The sequence below is a fragment of the Melospiza melodia genome, chromosome 1 (assembly GCF_035770615.1).
Source record: "Melospiza melodia melodia isolate bMelMel2 chromosome 1, bMelMel2.pri, whole genome shotgun sequence".
NCBI lineage: Eukaryota > Metazoa > Chordata > Aves > Passeriformes > Passerellidae > Melospiza > Melospiza melodia.
The window spans coordinates 21,239,632-21,262,586 of NC_086194.1; the positions used below are offsets into that span (position 1 = coordinate 21,239,632).

A 22,955-nucleotide genomic window follows, 5' to 3' on the forward strand; every position below is an offset into this window, starting at 1 on the left:
ATATGTTGTGTGTCACTTTTGAACTCTAGAGTATTATTAGATATCCAGGGAAGTGAAGACAGAAGTACTGGAAGATTTGAGCGCAGCTGGGGGAAAACTTCTGTAAATGTGCTGTACTTGGTACTTAACCAGCAATGGACTGGATTTTGAATTATTTGCAAATATTTAAATGATAACATTGAATAGCAGGGATTTTTAATTTTTGTTTTCATCTGTAGGGGGAAAAAAAAAGGATTATTGTTTAGTCTTTCATTAAAAAATTAACCAGGTTTTAATTCACACCAGTGGCTGCTCTTCCTCCATTTAAACAGGTAACATTGTCAAAAACTCTCATTGTGACCGTGCATTTGAGTTACTTCCTAGGAGTAATTAATGTGTACTGAATTTTTGGCCATGAATCAATTCTTGTCTTCTACATCAGCATCTTTGCATTGCAGGCACATACTGCTGGAGAAATAGAGGAATGCCACCATTTCATTTCACACAGCCACGCAAGATGGTGGTAAATTGTAGTCCCTGCTAGCACAGGATGAACTTCAACCAGAATTAGAGACAAACACTCCATTACTCTTGCTAAATCTGCACACAACCTATGCTCTTTAGAGCTGTTTTCTGAGCCTTCATCTTAGGGAGGTAATGAATGACCTGTCCCAGGAGGAGAGGTTCATGCCCACTCTTCTTGTTAGAAAGAACAGCCCCTATTCTTGTGCCAGAAATGTTTGTGTTTTCCATTATGTTCCTCCAAAAATGATGTCTCAAATATATTACAGTGAAATTAGAAGGTGTGGACCTACTTCTGTCCTTTAAAAGGTTTATAGATTTCTCAATTAGGTCAGTCTGAGGTGCATTCACTAGGAATAAAGACTAAATTAACTAAAATCTGGAAGGTCTAATGAAATGGAAAATAGTGTGTCATGCAAATAGGTGGGTGTCCAACCCTCTCTTTCCATCCTATAATCAGTGCATAGTCAAAATCAGCTGGTCCTCAGGCTGACCATTTTCTAAGCTATAAAGCCTGCAGGAAGAGAAGGTGAATTTCTTTGTGTTCCTTGCATTACCAGCCTTGTCTTCATCCTTAATGGTTTATTGCTCACTGATTATTGGTTTATTGGAGTTAATTAGTTGGAAAGGGAAGCCTGAATCGAAGGCTGATAGGCAGCAGAGAGGGGCAGTGCAAATTCAGTGTGCAAAAGAAATGTAGACAGGAAAGGAAGGGTTTTGTGAGCCACAGCCAAAGGCCAGGATGGAAACTGTAATCATACAATGGACTTTGTGAAATTAAGTTCCTGGGCTACACAGACATTCAGCCAGCCTGCTACAGAGTGCGGGTGTAGTTGGCCTGGAGTTTATTCAAGGTGACATCCAACTGACAGCTACACAACCTCAATAAACTGTTAAAACAAAAGGAAAATCAAAACAAAACGAGAAAAAATCCCCACCAGATAGACTTGAAAATCAACAGGAAGAGTGTTAATGAGCACCAGTTTAATGGACAGTGCTGGGATACCCAGAGGCAGAAGGTGTCTGGTCCAGTCAGTGAACTAGACAGAAATATTGATAATTTGTCTATGCTGTCCTATTCCTAAACAGAGGTTTCAGAGCAAAAAGCATAATAGTAAATATAAAAATGGTGGAGGGACAGATTCTCAGTTGATATAAAAAAACATATCTCACTCACGTGGATTGAATGGAGGAGTCCTATGTCCTACAACACAATTCTGTATTTTTATGGAAATATTGTCCCTCATGTTGGTAAAGGACATCACATGGAAAATTTTCCTTATGTTTCTCTGTTCTGGCAGGAACAGCTGATAGACTCCCTGCTGCAGAGCAGGTGAACATACAGAGAGCTGTCCTTGTCCTTCCTCACCAGTAGGTACATGGGATGGGCTCAGGAGGAGCTTCCCCACCGCCCTTCCAGGTCCTGCAGCAGCAGCAGTAACTGTTGGGTTACCTGCATCACAGCCAGTGGGAGCACGAGGAACGTGGTCAGCAGGCTGGTGCTGCTCTGAATTCCAAGGTAAGCTCATGAGAACACAGATAATAGAATATAATGCAAATCAAGTTTTTGGGGAAATGGTGGGATACAGCTGATACAGCCTAAGACACTATGGTATTCACAGTGAAGATCAGGTGATCTGTGGCAGCACCACAAACACTTGCTGTCTTGATTTCACATTCATGTTCTCAGTGTGCATCAGTCTCTTTTTGAGGAGACATTAGTATTTTTTGTCACTGCATTCAATTTCTTCCCAGGTTGTTTTGAGCTCATAATGCTTCCATCTGTGAAAGCTGTAGAGTTCATTCAATTCCCCAGCTCCAGGGAAGGTTCCACATATCTGTGGGACATCTGTAGGTGACAAGGACAAACTGGAACAGAAAGGAAGACTGGGTAGGGTTAGGAAAAACAGGAGCTCCATGGCTTCCACCAAGGTCTGGTGCTCAAAGGATGCTGGTGTTACCTACAAGCAAGAGCAGCTACAACTGTTGCTACCCTTAGTGGAGTTTTGAAATGTGAGCAACCTGAATAAGATGTCTACTAAGCAAAAAGGAAAATCAAAAAGAATAGTGATGGACCTGGATGTCAGGAAGCTTCTAGCATGAGGAAAGAGAGCCCACAGAGAGCTCCTCTAAGCAGGAAGAACAAAGCACAGCAACATCTTGTGCACGGGAAATATGGAGACTCTGGTGAAAGCAAAGGGGAGATGGGACATGGAATCTCTCATGGCTTTCAGCAGCAACAGCCTGAGCCTCAGCATCTGGGGACTGAGTCACCCTTGAGTCAGAGCAAACGTATTCGGTTAAAATTGTACTTTGCTGTTGTAATCCATGGCATGCTGCTCAGTACTGCTGACTTGTGTCATCTGCCCAGTAAATCACTGACTGGAAGCTTCTCTTTCAATACAAATATTCCTTGCCAGCCACTGTGGGTTTTACATATGGGGTAGGGGATTTTTTGGTAACAATTTAGGTCCTTTAGTGCTGCCAAATAATCTTTCCTTCGCTCTTGTGATGCAGCACGTGGGAGAGCTCTTTCTGCAGATTACAAGGTGCTCAGGGACACAGGGGTGCTCAGCTGTACAAAGGGCAAAGACATGGAGATAAAATACAGGCAGATTCCATTTAATGATCTCTCAAAGCTCCCGAACCCAAAAGACAAAAGGAGAAACATGCATTTAATGTCTAGGGGATTTGCATGTTGTCAATCTTTAATTAAGGTGTCTGAGATAAAGTTCACCCTTGCAAGACAAGGCAGCAGATGGGCACCTTGTGAACCAGGAGTGTGTGAGAGCAAAGGGCACCTGGGCTCACAACAGCCCAGTCCAGCACTGAGGTTTCACTCAGGCTCAGGACAGCTGGAGGAGAGCAATGCCTTGGGCTGCTGCTGCTCCTCAGCTTGTGCTTGTGCTGGTATTGCTTACTGGATTGAGCTGTGACCCAAACCACCATGAAAACAAGAGGCAGAAAAGAGACACTTATGAACAGTAAGTACCATTGCTTGCAAATGCATTTGTTGGGATGGTGGCCTGAAAGTGCTGGAATGGGGGCAGAGTGGCTTTACTACAGCTCTGTTTTACTTACTCTTTGGCAGATATGTGTGACTAAATTTTCTTTTTTTTTTTTTTTTCCCAACACACAACAGGCCTCGTTTATCCTCCGAGCAGGGTAATTTAGTGTTCTATGCTGGCTCCAGCAAAAATATTGAATTTAGAACTGGACCACTGGGGAAAGTAAAAGTTAATGAAGAAGACCTCACAGAACTTTTTAGTCAGGTGACATAGTTATTTTCCATTAATATATTTTCATTTAAAGTTCTACATATTAATAGCGAAATTGTTTTCACAAGTGTTTAATGCGTTCTGTATTTGATTTTATATTATCTATATCAGCAATCTAATATGGAAGTAAGCCATTGCAGACTTGTAAAGGAATCATGTCATCACAAAAGATGATGAAATTATTAAATTGTGTATGTATTAGAGCTCTCTGTATTTAAGTGGACTTTATAATAGTAAAGTTATGCAAGGACTAAACTTTCCTAAGCTTTTGAAAAGTCAAAGTTTGTTTCACATTATCTCTGTTGTTTAACTTTAGGTTAGAGAGAGTAGCACAGAGATTCAAGAACTTAAAAAAGACTGTGGTGCTTTGCAGAATGTATCCCAGCAGATTACTCTGCTGACCTCCAAGGTGAGCCAAACCTTCATGTTTTCCTCCTCCAGCATTCCCATGTTTCCATTCCTCACACTAATATGAAACAATCTGATTCATTAAAGTATTTCTGCACCCAGTTTAGGAACTGGAGCAGAGTCCCTATTTAATATCAGCCTGGAGTCTGAGTTTAATTTTGAGATATTTATTCAGTAACTATGTAGACAATGGAAATATTTCTGTAAATCTCCCCAAAATTTCCAGTTACTGAGATTCTTCTTTGTTCATTGTCAGCATCTGTATTGACTATGTCCTCTAATATTTGTGAATAAATTCTGGAAATGGACCATATATGTTTTCATAGTTGCTGCACAGACATCCCATTCCATAGACAAAATGGGCTATAGGGGTTTGCAGTGGAAAGATAAGACCAGCACAATAGTTTTGTCATTTCCCTGCTCCTGAATTCTTTTTTTCCATGAAAAATTTTTAAAGGATTGCCTGATTTAAGTGTCTTTTGTTTCAGTGTTTCTGCAAGTTCCTTATAGAAAAACATTTTTATAGTGTAATAGACCTTCCTTTAGGGAAATTGGGCTAATATGAATCCATCACATTCTCTGATTCAGTATCAGTTTGCTGTTTGTGCTTACCACCCACTGAGATGTGGAGACCTTTTCCAGGCTTTCAGTGCACTGTCCCAGACCTCTGTCCTTGTCACACATGTGAGGACCCAAGCATTCCCACAGGAATATTCACATTCTTAATTTTCAGCACCTGAATACATCTTTGCCAGACAGAGTCTTGCCTTGTGGATCCAAGACATATTTAGGCTGTCATTTTCTGAACAGCCAAACCCACCAAAATCTCAGTGAATGAGGCCTCATTTTGATCTGTCACCTGGTTTCACATACCAGCTATTCTCTTTTCTCAGAGAAAAGTATTTTGTGAGTTTACCAGTGTCTAGCAAGTTCCTCTGTGGTCACTCTCATACTAAGCACAATGTAATTCACATTTCTTTTGCAGATCCTGAGTCTCGATAACAAACTTCAAAGCTTTCAGCAGGTAAGTAAATGGGAAGCAAACTAGAGATCAGAAAAGAAAATCTCAGCCCCAAGTAAATAAAGTGAAGTTTCAATGATTAAACAGCTAAATGATTTCTTCCTTCTCATGCATTCCTCAGGAAAACTTTTTTAGTAACAGAAGGTTAAAAAAAAGCACCAAGATTTGTGGAGGAGGTGATATGCCTTCTTACAAAATAAAAACTGTGTAGGAGACTGCATTTCTTAATGGAAAAACACTTGTACATTCAAGAGCAACAAGTTGATACCAAGGAGAAGTAAACTTTCCCTTCACTGGTCTGTCAAGATAAAGACCAGAAACTCAAACTGGATTTTTATTGTACTGGAACTAACTGAGTTTCAGCCGTCGCCTGCTTCTCCAGTGAGCTTGTGACAAGCCTCACCTTCAGGTGCCAGTAAAAGCAATTATCAGATGAGATACCCATGGAATAAAAACACAACACAACCTTCCCTCTAGACTCCCAGTCTGCTGCTGGAAAACAGTCTCTATTAATATTTAATTTTTACAGGTCTTTTCTCATCCTAGTGCTTGGCCATTCTGTGCATGAGCAATCACAGCATCATTATTTCGTACAGGGATAAGTGAAATAACTCAGAACTTTTACAAATCAGCCTTGCTGAAAAAAAAATGGAGGACAGTTCAAGAAAGAATTTGGGGGAAGAGAAAAAAGAATGTTTATATTGAAAATAAATACCAGTGGAACACCAGCTAAGCAGAAACATAATTTTCTACTCTTTTCTGGCGTTTCAGGACATCCAGAGGAGAGCCTGCAGTAGTAACCCCTGTAGGAACTCAGGGACCTGTGTAAACTCACTGGATGGTTTCTTTTGCCTCTGTCCCAGCAACTGGCAGGTGAGTCTTTAGCCTCCTCGACTACAGAGTGTGTATTTCACCTGCCAGGCTGCATCCAGCTCAGGGTGACTGCCATGCAGCACAGCATTTCGGGGTGCTCAGGGTGACTGCCATGCTGCACAGCATTTTGGGATGCTCAGGGTGGAGTGAGCAGCACTGAACAGCAGAGCAGCAGTGTCACTCATTGGTGTTTGCTTCTCAACAATATCAACACATATGTGTAACAAAAGAAGCCCAAAGCTTTGGGCCAGACCCTGCACTGTTACATGCAGGCAGTGGCCCGTGAAGTCAGTGATTCTTGGCAGTTCTCACAGCAGAGAATTAGTCTGGTTTTTGCTGAGCACTGAACTGGACTGCATGCCTTGCTGTTGACCTTACACAAGGATAGAGAGAGGCTGGGGGGAGGGATGGATAGTTATTCACTTGTAAACAAGTAAGACAAACTGGGGGTGTAAATAATCAGTGCCATTCTGAATTTTTTTAAATGCAGAGACTTTACTAGCAAATGCTTTAATGGTGCTGTTATGTGCACCAGAGATGAAAATGTTGTATTTCTTCTCAAAGGATTTAAACTTAAAAGTTATCCCAGCAAGATTCAGGTTAAAATTTATGGGCTTTCCTGATAGAAACAGTTTATAAGAAAATTTTCTGAGTCTTTTTCTAGTTGGAAAGTGAGGGGTTGACAAAAATGTTCACATGCTTTCTGAATCTGAGGTATTTTATCCCCATCTGACTGATAGCAAGGGTCACAGAAACACAGCTGAAAAATAAAGTTTTGTTATTGTGTTTCATAAGAAAATCTGTGTTGATAACAGCCCATGGTTTGTATATCTTTGAAAAACATATTAAACATGGTTTGCTTCATTTCTCAGTTATTTGGAAAATAAACTGGTGTTCCATTTCATCTTAGGGCCCCCTGTGCTCAGTGGATGTTAATGAATGCCAGATTTTTGCTGGAACAGCATTAGGCTGCCAGAATGGAGCCACTTGTGTGAACACGCCAGGCAGCTACAGGTAACTTCTCAAAACTAGACACAAATATCTCATGTAGAATCCTCTGCTGGTTTGTACCCCATATCATGCCTGCAGCACAAGTTCTAGAATTAAGTCTGTTTAATATGTGTGCACTGTAACCCCTGGAACAGATAGAATCCTTACTGCACTGTACACTGAGCCCACTGCAGGCACAGAAAGGCCCCCGCAGCCATTGCCTGCTGCGACACAGGAGGAGCAGCAGGAGCCAGATCCATCACACAGCTATGCTGGGGGGAAAGCTGCAAATGAGGACAGGCTCCACTGACCCAGCCCCCTGTTGCTTTAATGTAAATGTCCTGCACCATGGGGCGTAGCTGGGGCAGTGAGAGGCCCATGCTGGGCTGTGACCAGCTCTCCCCAGCATGCCCACAGAGCACAGCCATGTTACCTTCCCTCTGCTATCACCTACCCCTTGAGATCAAAGGAAGATGAAGGAGGTGATCACCCTTGATCACTGGTGTTCTCAGCATGCTCATTTGGTCAGAGCAGGGTGCTAATGACATCAAGATAATGGGTGCAATCCCCATGCAGCCCATTCACTAAGGCTTGGACTTGATGATCCCTGTGGGTCCCTTCGTACTCAGAATATTCTGTAAATCAGAAACAGTTCTGTGAAAAGCCTTCATCCCCTCCTAAAACAAAGGCACTGCTGAGACAACAGCTGAGCAAGGAATGCACAGTGCTGCCAGGCAGAAAGGGAGAAATGCTGTCTGCAACCAAGGGGGTGCCTGGGCTGCCTCTCTGCTGGGCCCCACACATAAGGCCTCTGGAGCACATTCTTCCCTGGCTGTGCCCAGCTCCTTAGGAAACATGTTCTTGCTTACAGGGCAAGCCAGCCTGAACATTTTGTGTCTCATTCTCCAAAATGTCAAATAATCTGCTAAATAACTAACTCTTGCATGTAATACAAAGCTACCCCTATGCAATGGGAACATGCACGCTGGAGAGCACGCCACAGCTTTTTGCTAAGAATTCTGTCTCCTGCTTCAGCATAGAAATCTTAGCCCCCACAAATATTTGCTTGAAGTAACACTGGCTTATAGTGCTTTGTCAGTTCTTGGAAGAACTTCAAACAAAGGAAGTTCTCCTGTAGTGCTCCTCATGCTTGAGCACAGAGTCTGCTGAAGTGTCACTGCTGTGTGATGCCTCCAGTAAGGTTTAATTTTATTTTAAAGGATGTTTCTAACTTGTCTGCAACAGATATTTTTCAGGGAAACAACGAAGCAATCTGCCTTTATTTGTTTCCTATTGTGCTCAGAGAGGTACAAGTGTGTGACTAAATTCTGCTGTTCTCACAATTGTTGTCATTGTGTTAATGCAGTCATGACTCCCCAGGTTCTTCCCTGGTGCACTGCTTGCCCTCCTTGGTACTTGCTGAATCAATGCTTCATGGAATGAACTAAGACCTCCTCATAAGTCATTGCAACCTTAATATTACTGCTTTTGCATCACGCACTCAGGATTGTTACATAGTCCCTTCCCAAGTCCATTGTACCATCTTTAGTGTCCTTTATTGGCTTACTTCTGAGTGCTCCACAAATGCTAAATCCATCCCCAGGCAGAGCATGACATCTCTTTTCTGCAACTGGAAGGACATTGCTGCTAAGATTTCTGGGGCTGAACAGCCCAGGTCACGACACTAATGCTCTGGCATGGTTATATACACCATTGTGGACTGCAGGGAAAGAAAAGGGTAATATCTGACTTTCCATAGCCTGCAGAAATGATGCCAGGTGATTAGAAGTACTGGATTAGGTACAATGAAATGGAGCATAATGCAGTCTTCATCCCTTGTTCATTTTCTTTATCTGCATGATTTTCCCTGTAACTCAGGAAAGCTGAAATATGAGGGGGGGAAAAAAGCAGGTATCCAGAAACACCTTCCTCAATCAAAATCTTAAGGGGACACTGTATCAGTTGGATGAAAGGCTGTGAAAGTCCCCAAGTCTATCAGACTTCTGTGTCACAACCAAAATAACAGGGGCCTCATCACAGCATGCCATGGCTCATGTGATGGAACCACGGTGGTGCCAAGCAGCAGTGCATCACAATTTGGCTGAAGCACCTTGCAGTGTGACCTACTTCTGGAAGCTCTTCTCTGAGAAACTTCAGAGGGGAAGCAGATTAATCTTTGCCAGAGTAGACAGGAGACAGTGCCATTGTTCTCCTCCTTTGGAGACAGTTGGATTGCCTTCTGTGTCCTTTGAAGTTGAACATGAAGCTCTGAATGTACTTTAGAAGTATAAAAGTGATCTGGTTCCCTGACCTGCTGCCTCTGTGCTTGCCCATGCTGAGCTGCTGCACTGATGGGGAGGTGCTGTTCTGCTTGCTGTCTTTTACAATAATGAACATGCTGTCTTGCACTGCAGACTGCAGTTAAGCATTAAGCTGTTGTGGGGTTTTGAAGCCTAAGTTCATGTGGGTTGCTTGTCCTGGATGCACTCTTTAGCTACCTGCAATTGACTTATCAAACTGCAATTTCAGCTGAGCATGTGACACGGTGGAAGGGACAGCAGCAGCTTATTTTATATAAATTGCTTCAAGGTCCAGGTCAGCTGCACTAGAATACCCTCATTTCAGTTCCAGAGAAATGCTTTTACAGAGCACTTTTCCTTAGGCAGCTTAAAAGCAATCCAAGAAGGGTGTGTGCCTGCCGTATGTCTCTGTAAGCTGCAGACATTGCAGCACATAACTTGAATCCAAATAAGAGTCTTGCTGTCATTTTATTGAGAAGCTAGTGATGTGATAGGAGGTTTTCTGTGAATTTATATCTCTTTCAGTTGTATTTCAGAGCCTCACATTTTGTCTATGTGGAAATAAAGAGCCAGAGAAAAGGGAAACATTATCTGATGGCTTAGAAGTTCCCAATTTCAGTTCCACCACATATGTATAATGCTCTGCCCTATAATTAACAATGTGATGCGTGTGGCAGCTTTCAAACCAGATCCTCCCAGTAGAATGCCTTCTTTCAACCCACTGCTTTGTTCTTCCGACCCCACCAACCCCAAATGCTACCTCTTGCTCACCACACATCCCTAAAAGCTGAGGTGCTGCTGAGACAGCAGGTGCCCATTTTTGTGGTGTGGGGGTGAAAGTACCAGGCATGGCATTTCTGCACATGGCATCATATCATGGTCATAACTGAAAAAGGAAGTTTAGGTGCTCTTTGACTGAAGTGGGGTTTCCATGCTCATGTTCTATTTAAGTCTTATGTTAGACTTTTCTTTTTCTCTGGATTTGTGCTTATGGATGTAAAAAAAGGTGGTAGATTCTTCCATAGGGCCAGACAGTAATGAATATGCACAAGCCTCAAATGGTCCTTGAGTCTCTGCTGAACAGGAGATTTGCCTCTCTGCATGATTATTAGCAGGATTGTCATAATAAGTAAATAGATGTATCTTGTAAGGAACACCCCATAAAGTGGAGAATGGAAATGAACAATCTTTAACAGTGGTAGAAAGACAAAATTTTGATTTTTCTTTCCACTTTCACTATTAGCTGCTCCTGTACTCCAGAAACCTATGGGCGTCACTGTGACTTGAAATTTGATGACTGCCAGGAAGGATCTGAGAGCCTCTGTGAGCATGGCCTCTGTGTGGATGAAGAAAGGGATCAGCCCAACAGGGTAAGGAGCAATGTGTAAACCTCAGCACACAGCACAGCATGAATAAGCAGCAAATTCTGCTGAGTTTGACAAAACTGCATAGCATGAACTGCTGCTGAAAACAACAAGAAAGGCCACTGTACAACATAACAGCCTCTCTGTTGTACCAAGGGTGGCAGAAAGAATCAGAAATGTCTGATGTCTTGTTAGAGGTACTTGTCACAGTATTAGATCTACTACTACATCCACAGGGAGTTGGGAATAATTTTTTTATAAGTTGAAGTCTTACTTGAAATACAATATTCTTACTGCTCATTATTTTGGGAGTTCTAAGTTGCTACAGTATTTTACTGCTTAAATGACTGAGAAGGACAAATATGAATCTTATTATTCTTGGGAAAAGTGGCACATTAGTAGCACATTAGGACCAGGGGTCTGGAAGCTGCTAGGGCTGCATAGTGACTGTGTGGCTGCTGCTCATCCTTGGTGCCCCTCAGTGTCAGCTGGATGTGGGTCTGACTCCAGGCCCAATCTTTCCAAGCATCTGCACTGGATGGATGCTAGCACACACTTGAGTGCTCTTCTGGAGCAAGCCAGCTCATTCCATTTGGGTGAGAATCTGGGTACAGGGTGTTCACTCCAAAGGGACAGATGGGCCATGCCAACTTTGGCTCTTTACACTCAGAGCAGCCCTCCAAAACCACCCAGCCAAGCTTGTGCTCCTTAATACTCCTATACGCCCATGCACCACTCCAGGTACAGCACTTTTTTTTTTTGAGCTTTGCTATAAATGATTTCTTTGCCTAATTTTTAGAAGTTTCAAAACTCATCACTTATTTTCTGCCCACTTTTTGTTGAGAAAGCTTTACAAAAGGGTTCAGTGTTGGCTTAAGAGTGTCTGCTCCTGTGACAATCAACAATAAAGCTCCCATTAGCTTTAATTAGACCAAAGCTAGATAAGTGCTGAAATCTGGCCATTAGTAAAGTTTACTAGAGAGAAAACTGTTTTCCTAAAAGAAATCATGTATTTTCATTTTAATGTCAGTGCTATGCATTGCATAGACTACTGAATAATTTGATTAAAACAAAACAGCCAAGATGATTTCAGGTTGCTTACAATGATCTCTTTGCCCTGGTTAAAAATCAAGTTGATGACTTTTAATTATGGTTATGTACAGCTCATAATTGATCTTATTTTCTCTGGGAGCTTTGGGGTAAATTACAGATGTCTTTTATGAACGTAATGAATGAGCCTGAGTTGCTTCCATAATCTGAAAAAGTAAACTCAGAGGAAGAAATAGACTGGGAAAACTACTGAAGCAACTTACAAAACAAAACATACAAGCCGTGTAATGCTCCAAAAGCTTTCTTATAGTTTGAAAGTAATTTTATGAAATTAACTCCTCTTGCCTTTTTCTTTACTACTGCAAATGCCTTAAACATGCACTGTGGTGTTTTCTGTGGCAGCCCAAGTACCACTGTATCTGTGAGGCTGGCTGGATGTCCCCTCCTGGCAGCCCTGCCTGCAGTGCTGATATAAATGAGTGCAGCCTCTCGAATCCTCCGTGTTCACAGGATCCACCTGTGCAGTGCTACAACACTCCAGGCTCCTACAGATGTGGTCCCTGCCCCACAGGTATCTCGTCCTTCCATGCTCTCAGGTTGGATGGGGTGGCAGAGGTGCTACTGCCCGTGTATCATAAGCACAGACAGAGGATGCAACTCCATGAAATGCTTTGGTCTGTGTTCTAGGGAATAAATGCAGGTTGTGTTTTATATAGGTAACACAGGCAGTGGAGTCTAATGCATGATTTATCTCATCCTAAACTGAGCATCTAAATAGGTCTCATGTCCACAGGTATCTTCATATCCATCATGTCCTGTCACCTTCATATAATTTGTCTGCAGTACTTTCATGTCTGTAGGTTTCCTGCCCTAAGGAAATATAAAAATCTGATTGTTCCCTCAGACCATATAGCTTATGATTACTCTTCCTGAGCTGGGCAGGTGGTGTCTATAGGAAAAGTTTTTAAAGTATTTAAGTGAAGTTGCAATGAATGAAGCTTTGCTGCAAAATGTGTGTACATGCACCTGACTGGAACTGCACCCTCTTTAGATAAAAGTGTGTTTGAATCTGAAATATCCAGAATACAGTTAAAATAAAACATTCTTATACTCACATCTCCACCCTGTTGTGTTTGAAACCTAATTTTCAAACTGGTATGAATTTTTATCAGTTATGAGAGAGATAGATGTACCGTTGTGCTAATGAAGTGCAATAGTTGTACTCTATGAAAAGACTTGATCAAAGAAGAAACCAAAAAGGCCAAGCATTTTCTTTCTGATGTCTTTTCTGTGCTGCTTTTTAGGCTGGCAAGGAAATGGCTACACTTGCCAAGACATTGATGAATGTGCAAGTAATAATGGAGGCTGCTCAACTGTACCTATGGTCCAATGCATCAACACAGTTGGATCATTCCGCTGTGGGCTCTGTCCTCCAGGTAAAATGGGTTTTTTGCTGATAATGCTATGGAAAGGCTTAAAAGATGAAGACTCAACACATACAAGCCTGTTTTGGTGAAGATTTAAGAAGCTGAAAATTGGTTTTGTAGAAATATCACATACACAATACTGTGATACAGAATGCAAAGTCCAAATATATTCAAATTGCTTCAGCTATTAATGGACATTGTATGGAGTATGCCTCTACAGAGGATCCTCTGAAATGGGTTTCTCTTGTACTAGGTAGCTGTTTTCAGTGTTATAGCCTTGACTTGGTGAAGTACTTCCTTTACAAGATCATTAATGGGAAAAAAGGATTGCATAATTATGGTAGTAATTTCATTGTCTGTATTAATTGAAGGAGTGTCCTGTGTGCCATAAATCACAGACTGTATTGTCTCCAGTAAAAAAAGCCTTGATAATTGTCACGCTCTGAATGCTGTCTGAGGAGGCAGTGTTTCCACTGCAGTACAGCTCAAGCAACAGCTCAAGGAAGTTGCAACTTAAGTCTTTATAATTTATGCTTTATGATTTAAAATGCTTTCTGAAATGTATGGGATCAATTACTAGAAATACAGCAGGAAAAAGTCTTTCTAATTGACTTTTTGATTGCTGTTTAAATGGCAGGTAGGGAAGACTCCCAGTTACCGGGTGCTGAAGGGATATCACCATGCTGGAAATGTGGCCTCAGACAAGTTTTGGTGATGTCAGCTCTGGCCATAAGGAGCTGTGCTGCAGGGCTTTGGTCCTCCTGAATGTCCTGAGAGGATCTGGGTGTTGTGTTTGGGATCCAAGGGCTGCTCTGGTGTGCAGGAGGAAAAAGTCTGGATATGGTTAGGGCTGACTGGGTGCAGATGTGTAGGGAGGACAACACATGGTGGCTGAGACACATGGGCTTCTATGGCCTCACTGACTTTACCTATATTTAAAATACACTAATATATCTTTTTTTTCTTCAGCTATGGAAGGATTTATTTACATTCAGAATCCATCCCTGCAATGAAGGAGGAACAATAAATATGCAGGTTTTACTTCAGCAGCTATCTCAATTCTTTCTTTTTAACTGCAGAAGACTATGATTTTACACCATGAATTAGTGATTTGCTCACCAGTTGATTATTTTACTGTCAATTCACAAAGAAAATGGTTTGTTACAGACTAACTGAGATTTACCTCTGAACAGGTTATGAGGGAGATGGACAAACATGCACCCAGGTTGATATCTGCTCAATAAATAATGGAGGGTGCCATCCTTTGGCTACTTGTACCTCAGCTCCAGGTATGATACTTTCTTAAAGACTGTAAGGTGACAGCAGCCTGAATCTCAAGGAGGACCTGGTTAGGATAAATCCACTTTATAGAAACATATCTAGATTGCAAGCCTCTTTGCCACAGTCAGCTTTGCCTCATGAGAAGCGTTTTACAGGCAGCTTAGCTAAAGCGAGCAGACTTTTTCACAAACACTGACAGAAGGAGATTTAGGCTCCAACAAAAAGAAGACTTTATGCTAAAACTGTGAAGATGTTCACCATTTCTCTTTGATGCAGTTTTCCAATTATTCAGCTGCTTTTAATATTCCCCTTCCCATAAATACCCTTTGACTACCCCACCACTTCCCATGAGGGTGACCTTGGGCTCTCAGGTACCCATAGCAAAACAACACTAGGGCTCTTTCCATGTTCAAACTAGGCACTGGCCAGGGAAGGTGTCAAAAGATCAAGTTAGAATAATATTAAAATTCTCCTTCAAAATGTCAAGGATATTTACAGACATTGGTATTATGTTCTATATCTTCTCTCCCAAGGGCCCATGGCATTTTGTTCCTGCACATCTGGGTTCACTGGAAGTGGATATGGGCCAAATGGGTGTTCTCCTCTCAGTGACATCTGTCAGCTGCAAAACCCTTGTGCCAATGGGCAGTGCCTGGTAAGTGCTGGGCTCCTCACACATAAATGACAGCACTGTGCAGTCAGAACCAGCCAGGGAGCCTTGCTGAGACTGGAGGCTGAGTGCACACATACTGCTGGGAATGAGGCAAAGTCAGAGGGGACTGCAAGGTCAAAGGATATACCTGAGGAAAGCAAAGTGAGTTTCAGGGCACACAAGCTATTTCCTTGTGTGTGAAGTAGAAGTAGCAATCTTGGCAGTAATGGCCTGAGAAATTGTGTTTGGTAGCCGATACTAGCCAATGGAATGCTTGTGCTGATGGGAGAGAACTGTTCTTGGTGGCACAGGAAAGTAATTTACCACCCTGACTCATGGAGGAATTCCCCATGAGAAAGGTACCAGTACCTCTGCTGCCCTTCAGGCTGTTAATATCCAGCAGAGTTAATTATGAGTTCCTAGTCTGATTTTGTGACAGCGCTCCTAGAGTCTCAGGCTGTTTATATGAATGTGGAAAGCGTGTTTCAAAGGAATTGGTTGCACTGATGGTAACCAAGTCTTTTTGATCTAAACTGATCAGTGGGATGAATTCATTCTCATGCACAGTGAACGTTTAGTTTATCCTCATAAACCCTATGAAGGCTTTTTTTGGCTTCCTGAGTCAGGTGTGCTGTGCCCTGGAAAGTCCATGCTGCAGACCTGGGGTTTTTGTTGTGGAAGATATTTATGATGGTGATTTTGCCAAAATATTCACAAATACTAATTCTTTTATTCCAGTAGAGTTTTTTCCCATTTATCCCCATTAGGCTGGGGATGTCCTCATTTTGGTTGTCCCTGGAGGCACAGGGAAAATGAGACCTAAAATGTGGATTTGGCAATGTTAGGTTAACAACTGGATTTGATGATCTTAAGGGTCTTTTCCAAGCTAAATGTTTCTATGATTCCATGGTTTATTACCTCTTGCTTTTTCAATTTTCTGTGTGAAATGTGGCAGTCCTCTCACACTTCACTCCTGACCAGCATTCCTTGCTCCCTGTTCTGTAGGTATCTACTGAATACTGTCTTCACTCATATTTAAAGATATTTATAGGGCCTGTTTTGCCCAGATCTTATGTACTTTTTCTGACTATTTAGTTCATTTTAGTCAGTTTATTAAATGGTATGACATCTTCCCCTAAATATTCTAACATACAACAGTGGGCAATCATGGCTACAAAGATAATAACACAGATATTTAAGTAATGTGACTACAAAAGCATCTAATAAAATAGAGAAATAGCAGAGCTATATTTGGCCAGCATCATGATAGAGGAAATAAGTAAGTATCAGGCAATGCAGATCAGAAAACACCTTCTAAAATAACATTCAGAGCCCTAAATACACATCAAAACCTCTTCCATTATACTGAAAATCTCTTTGGGACACAGAGGACATGAATAGATAATAGAAAAGCAAAGAGAGAATGCAATACACTGATTGTATGTCATCAAAGATGGAATTATAGCTTGTACCTGGGACCATGTTTTGCTTTACGTCTAAAGATTGTGTCTATAAAACAAGAGATATAAGGTAAGAGAACATATGAAATTAAACTAGTTACAGATATGGAAAGACTTGATTGTATGGAGTAGTACAGGTGGTGACAATGGAAATAGAAAAGAGACATACAGAAAAAGGAATAAAGCTGAAAAGATGATGATATTGTTCCCCTTTAATATTCCTCAGGATGAAAATGAAAGTTAACAGCCCACATAACTGCAGTACAGACTTCCTGGGGAAAGGTCTTGAGAGAAATTACTCATAAACCAGTTATCTTGCCTTGGTATTTATAAGGTTTAGTTAATTTTATTGACTTGATTCTAGCATGATCAAAGAGTTTTCTAAAAGGGATTTTAGCCATTCAGATTTTGATCTTCAAGAAAGTAACTTGAAACAGCTCTGCTAAGAAATAACTTAATAGAAAAACCCAAAGAGATAATTTAATTACGCTTTATGTTTATTTTGGTATTCACTAGTGACCATCAAGATTTTATTTCTTTACTCCAATATTTCCTCACAAAAATAAGTGTAAACATCAGTCTTTCTCCTGACTCCATTGATTTCATTAGGTATTCATGCTCATTGTTTATTTGATTTCTTTATATCTGTAGGCAACGATCTCTGGCTATTTCTGCCTGTGCAATGCAGGCTGGACAGGCCCTAACTGCACAGAGAACATTGATGAGTGCATTAGCAACCCGTGCCAGAATGGGGGCACCTGCACGGATGGGGTCAATGGCTACTCCTGCGAGTGCAGCAGTGCCTGGACGGGACCACAGTGCCAGACTGCTCAGCAAGGTACAGCCAGAGCATCTCCCCTCCTTCCCCCGGGAAACGGGACAGCAGCCTGCAGCCCGCGGGTCCTTGGTGCATGGCACTGACGGGTGAACAACAACTGAGCTATGATGTGGAAAACAGCCCTGTGTTTGGTGGATTAGAGGTCCCAAGCCAAATTCCCTCCGTGTCAGAGTTTTCCAAGAGCTTTGTTTACGGCTGTTTTGTTCAGCAGTAGGAACGCAACAATGGAGCTGATCTGCAGGCCCACTGGCCTTGGCTAGATGCCAGCCATCCTAAAATCAAATCTCTGTTCCTGAAAAAGTTGTGTGGAAAGCTGGTTGGGAAAGAGGATCCAGTATAAGGAGAACAAAAGAACATATTGATGTTTCTCTTTTGTGCATATTATTTCATCTGTTATGAAGCTGAAAGGTCCTGATGTTGTTAGTCAAGAGGAAAAGCCAGAAAAGGTTTTCAAACAGAAATGTAATGAAAGAAATGTTAGGCATGAAAATGGGGTAATCTCAGTTTTATACTGACTGCAAGGTTTTCCCTTTTCCTCCTAATATAATTTCTTCTGTTTGTTTGAGAACTTTTTTTGCCATGAATTTTAATTAAACAAGGTCAGGATAGCATTCCAGTGAGTCCAGTGTCCCTGTGACAAGAGTCGCTCATTTTTACTGTAGACTGCTAAGAAGAAAGCAAATTACATTTTAATGTAATACAGTATGTAAAACTTCCACTGATCCCCTGTGAAATCTTTTAGAACTATTTTAGGCTTTTTTCTATTTTCATGAAGTATCTAACTAGTAATGTTTTATTATGATTAATTATTAATATTTTATTATTAAGTCCACAGGGGGAAAAATTTAATTTTAGCCATTCATAATGAAGGGATAGAAACCCAGATTTTATGCAGTAAGGAATCATACTGTACCACCTGTTCTTTTAGTTTTTAATCAAGGAAAAAATAATGTATTATCTTTCATGATCATTTTTAATCAGGTTGAAAAAAGGTGAGGTCTTTTAGACAGACATGTCAAATAAAATTATATTCTTTTTACCACTTCTTGAAACAAAACAGTTTGGTGAGAACTGGCTATTTCTTTAGAATCAGTTCGATGTTAAACTACAGGTGCTTAGTGCACACTGTAGCTACATGTGCATTGCATTTTGGCTGCTTTACAGACATTTTTCTGTAGCTGTCTGGAGTTCTCAGTTCCCATGCGTTGAATGGTTCAGTGAGAGAAGAGACCATGGTGTATCATGAGAGGGATTATCAGGCCAAGAAATCTGGGAAAAAAGAATAAATGGAACAATAAAACCTCCTGAGGATAACTTCTATGATGTACCCCTTCTGAGAAAGACAATTTTACATCATGTTAACTTCAAAATGCAAAATGTTATTTCATTGAAAGGGAAAAATCTGGAGATTTAGTCTGGAGGTATACTTCTGGAAGCAAAGCATTTTATGGACACTATCATGAGACAGAATCAACATCTTTTGGCAGTATCCACATGTTCCAAGTGACATTCTTTTCTTTTTCCAAGAACTATTTTTCTTTTGGGGAATTTGTGCTTTTCTGAGATGTCATTCCACTTGAGAGGAAGTCCTAAAGATCCTTTTATATAAGTATTTAACAACATTGCTTTAAATGTTCAATAGGAAAAATCTATGCAAAAAAAAAAGCTAGGTTTTGGTGTAGTCTGTAGAGTAATAGCACAAAATCTGTTTAATTTTCTCTCTCTTTTTGCAGTTTGTGGAGGATACCTCTTAGGCTCGAGGGGGTCTTTCAGGTACCCTAACAACCCAAACAGCCAGTGGTACAGCAGCGGGGTCAGCTGTGCTTGGGTTGTTCAAACTACTCCCGACAAGGTAAAGTAGAGTTCAGGTGAAAGAAAGCCTCAGTCTGTAGGATCCCTGATTGCTTATCAGAGCAAACATGACTATCTTCATGCTACATGTCTTTCTATGCTGTGATCCAATCCCCTCAGAATAAATAGTTTTTCAAAAGAATAAATTTTAGATCCTTACAACCCTTCAGGCTCCTTAGCCTAAAGATTTGCTTGGGTTAGATTTTCCAAGCTTTCCTAAGCAGATGAGAGTTGTAGTTTATTAACCTAGTCCAGCTACAGTGTTCTACATTGCTTTAGAATGTGATCTGTGAATGGATGCATGAGGAAAGCTCTGCTCTGATGGGCTCCACGGGTGGATCCTGAGCTGAGGGAGCTGGTCAGAGCCTGGTGCTGACAACACCAAGGCTGTGGCTTTGATCCCCACGTGGGCCAGCTCTTCACTTATGAGTTTGGCTCAATGATCCTCTGGTTCCCTTCCAGCTCAGACTATTCTGTGATTCTGTGACCCCAAAACAATTTCATGTTTCTGATATCTGAGTACAGAAATGTAGAATGCTTAACTCATATTGTCAATGCCTTTGTGTAATAACAGCATCTGATTTTTTTTAAAGATTGATTTTTAACTGTTGCACACAAATGTATATTCTGATTCTGATCTGCAACTAACAATTCTACTTGTGTTATAAATAACAGCTACAAAATATGCTACTCCATAATTTAGCATTCAATTTCTTACCTGGGATCTAAATATCTGATGTTTTTTTGACATTTTCTGGAACGAATTAAATCATTTTATAAACCAGTACTTAACAGTGGTTTATACAGCATTACATATATATATATATATATATATATATATATATATATATATGTATGTGACATGTCCTCAGCCTAAAGCTGGGGAGCCACTACTGTCTTCAGCAGAGCATGTTACAGCACATCAGTGAAAAATCTGCAACTTAAAGCTGTGCATGTCACTAAGTATGCAGAATGGGCTTTAGAGACACTGATTTTATTTGTGTAAAACAAGATCATTGAGCCTTTTAACTCCTATTACAACACTTTCAAACATAGCAAGGGTGAAAAATACTAATTATCTGATGAAAAAACTGCCTAGGGAAACCTGGAATAAGATATTTTATGTTGTGTTTCAGGCTTTTCACATGGCTTGAAATTTACACATATGGATATTTTGCACATATAACACACACAGGCAGATGGTCTCAATTTTTAGTTTATAGAAATAATGCTCTTTCCAGAAAACTTCACTGACTAAAGTGTTATGTCTCTCTATCTTCTCTCTTTCCTTTTGACCCTTAAGATTCTTTGATATTCTTTTCTGTCCTGGAACATTTCAGGAAATGACATAAAATCTCATAGATTCTCACAGTTGCACGGACACACATATCTGCTCCATAATGTCTCTGCATAGATATTGTCTCAGCAACAGAGAAAAGAGATATTTTGTTTTCTCTCTTCTGTTAGATTCTGCGTGTTACTTTCCCATTCTTCCAACTGGAGACAAGTAATCAGTGTAACTCTGAATTCCTTCAAATCCATGATGGCCCTTCAGCATCAATGCACATTCTTGGAAAATACTGTGGCTTCCCAGGTCCTACAGAGCTTCTCAGTTCCCACAACTCTCTGTATTTCTGGTTATACTCAAACCACACCATTACTGGAGGTGTTACTGTTCATTGGGAATCTCAGGATCCTGGTAAGTTGACCAAATGCAAAGCATTTTCATGGCTTTGGAGTAAAATGAATTACTTATTTCCTTTGATTAGGAAACATTAGGAACAGAAGGACAGTATTTTTCAAGGGAGTGAGGCTGAAATATATATCACTTGAAGATATTTTCAAACTCTAGTTCTAGGTCTCTGCATGAATAGCTTTCGCTGATTTTAAGGCTGCTTTACACTTCCTGTGAGGAATCCCCCAAGGAACATGTGTTTCTGGGGATAGCATTCATGTAGTCAGTTCTCTTTTGTCACAGAAATATCTGGTACTTCGAGCAAGCAAATTAATGGTTTGTTTTGCCACTGACAATTTACAATAGCCTAAATGTTCCAAACATGATAGATAATAAGGAACTGGATTTTAAAGAATATATGAGGGTTTTTGGTGTGATTTGTTGTAGATTTCTGCCTGAATTCTTGATAATGGTAATTGGGTGATTGTTCCAAATGGTCTGGCAATGCATTCCCAGAGATAAATTTCAAATCATCTCACATAACATTAAGGTCACTTCAGTGTTCTGTGTATTATCTAGAAGCAAAAAGTGCATTGGGTTATGTCTTAAATGAACCATAGAGTAAAAAAATGCCATTTCCTTATTTCTAGAAATATTTCTTGAAATCCTTTTAATATGATTTTTGGTGGGTTTTTTCTTTCAATTGTCATTATTAGATTGATAATTACTAATTGACAAATACTGAATTAATACTTTGAGTACTAAAAAATGAAAGCAGATATTTTGGAGGAAAAAATAGCACTAGCAGAAAAAAAAGCAAAGAGAGCAGTATAGATGAGATGAAACTAGCTATTTAATTGTTTTTATTTTTAATGAAACTAGTTTTGTGATAGGATAAAAAATTGGAGACTATTTACAATGCACAGAAATTCAGATTAATTTTGTAAATCCAATCCAAACACAGTGCTTCTGATTATCCTTCTTAAGGCATGTTAATCATGTCTGGGTAAGAATCTTTTACTGTACAAATCAGGAAATATTTGGGGTTCTCCTTTTAAAATTACAGAATTAACTGCAAAATTTAAAGAAATAAGAAACTTGCTGATTTGTTTGACTTGGTCTTTGTTTTTAATTTACTCTGACCCCAAAGTTGTAGGTAGTTTTTACACTACAGGACAGTTCATCTTCTGACCCGACATGTGGTGATAAATACTCTGTTGTTCTGTGTCTCTTTCTGTTAGAATGTGGTGGTGAGCTGACAGGTACTTATGGCTCCATAAGCTCTCCAGGATATCCTGGTAACTATCCTGTAAACAGAAATTGTTTCTGGACCATCTCAACCAATCCTGGCCTCCTCATCACATTTGCTTTTGGCACATTGAGCCTGGAACACCATGACAACTGCGATTATGACTATTTAGAGGTAAAGTGTAATTGTGAATGATGACAACATTTTGTGGTTATGTTATTGCAACACATTGGGAATACAAAGGTATTTCAAAACTGTTTTATGTACAGAAGGAGACTGTTTGAAAATTTAATCCTGGGTTGAAATGCTTTTATTTAACTTACATATTCCATCCATCCATGCACAATCAGACACAATAGGGCAGAAAGGGGATGAGACCTGCTTCACTGAAGTCGGTGGAAGTCCTGTGACAAAAAGGATGGGATTCAGGCCAAATACTTGATGGGAAGCTTTCACTTTCGCACAAAGTTCAGTCTCTAAACTCCTTGTCAAGTGTCAGCCCACAAGAGAATTCATGAGCCTATGGGAAACTGTTCAGGAAAGGGATCTAAGACTAATAGGTTCATATCCTGGCTCACACAGCCATCCACCACTTGATGCTTAGGGATTTTTGTTGAGTGTGACCTAATGCTTACAGAATTCAGCAATACCTTCTCATGGAAACGCGAAGCCAGTTTGGAATAGCATGTTGTGTGCAATGCAGAGCATGATTTCAAGAAAGCAGTTCAACAGTAGAT

General features: G+C 40.5%; 1 protein-coding gene across 2 annotated transcripts in view; it reads left to right on the forward strand.

The window, feature by feature from the left end:
- The first annotated feature begins 3,272 nt into the window (after positions 1–3,272).
- CUBN (cubilin) overlaps positions 3,273–22,955 on the forward strand; it is a 143,206-nt gene continuing 123,523 nt past the window's right edge. For both annotated transcript variants that reach the window (XM_063150547.1, XM_063150550.1), the window contains exons 1-15: positions 3,273–3,485; positions 3,644–3,773; positions 4,096–4,188; positions 5,173–5,211; positions 5,980–6,081; positions 6,992–7,095; positions 10,615–10,741; positions 12,188–12,356; positions 13,090–13,221; positions 14,406–14,501; positions 15,027–15,148; positions 17,257–17,443; positions 19,177–19,295; positions 20,762–20,993; positions 22,211–22,392. In XM_063150547.1, coding sequence (XP_063006617.1) covers positions 3,370–3,485; positions 3,644–3,773; positions 4,096–4,188; positions 5,173–5,211; positions 5,980–6,081; positions 6,992–7,095; positions 10,615–10,741; positions 12,188–12,356; positions 13,090–13,221; positions 14,406–14,501; positions 15,027–15,148; positions 17,257–17,443; positions 19,177–19,295; positions 20,762–20,993; positions 22,211–22,392 — 1,950 coding nt within the window. In that variant the 5' untranslated portion in view covers positions 3,273–3,369. The remainder of the gene's footprint in view (positions 3,486–3,643; positions 3,774–4,095; positions 4,189–5,172; positions 5,212–5,979; positions 6,082–6,991; positions 7,096–10,614; positions 10,742–12,187; positions 12,357–13,089; positions 13,222–14,405; positions 14,502–15,026; positions 15,149–17,256; positions 17,444–19,176; positions 19,296–20,761; positions 20,994–22,210; positions 22,393–22,955) is intronic.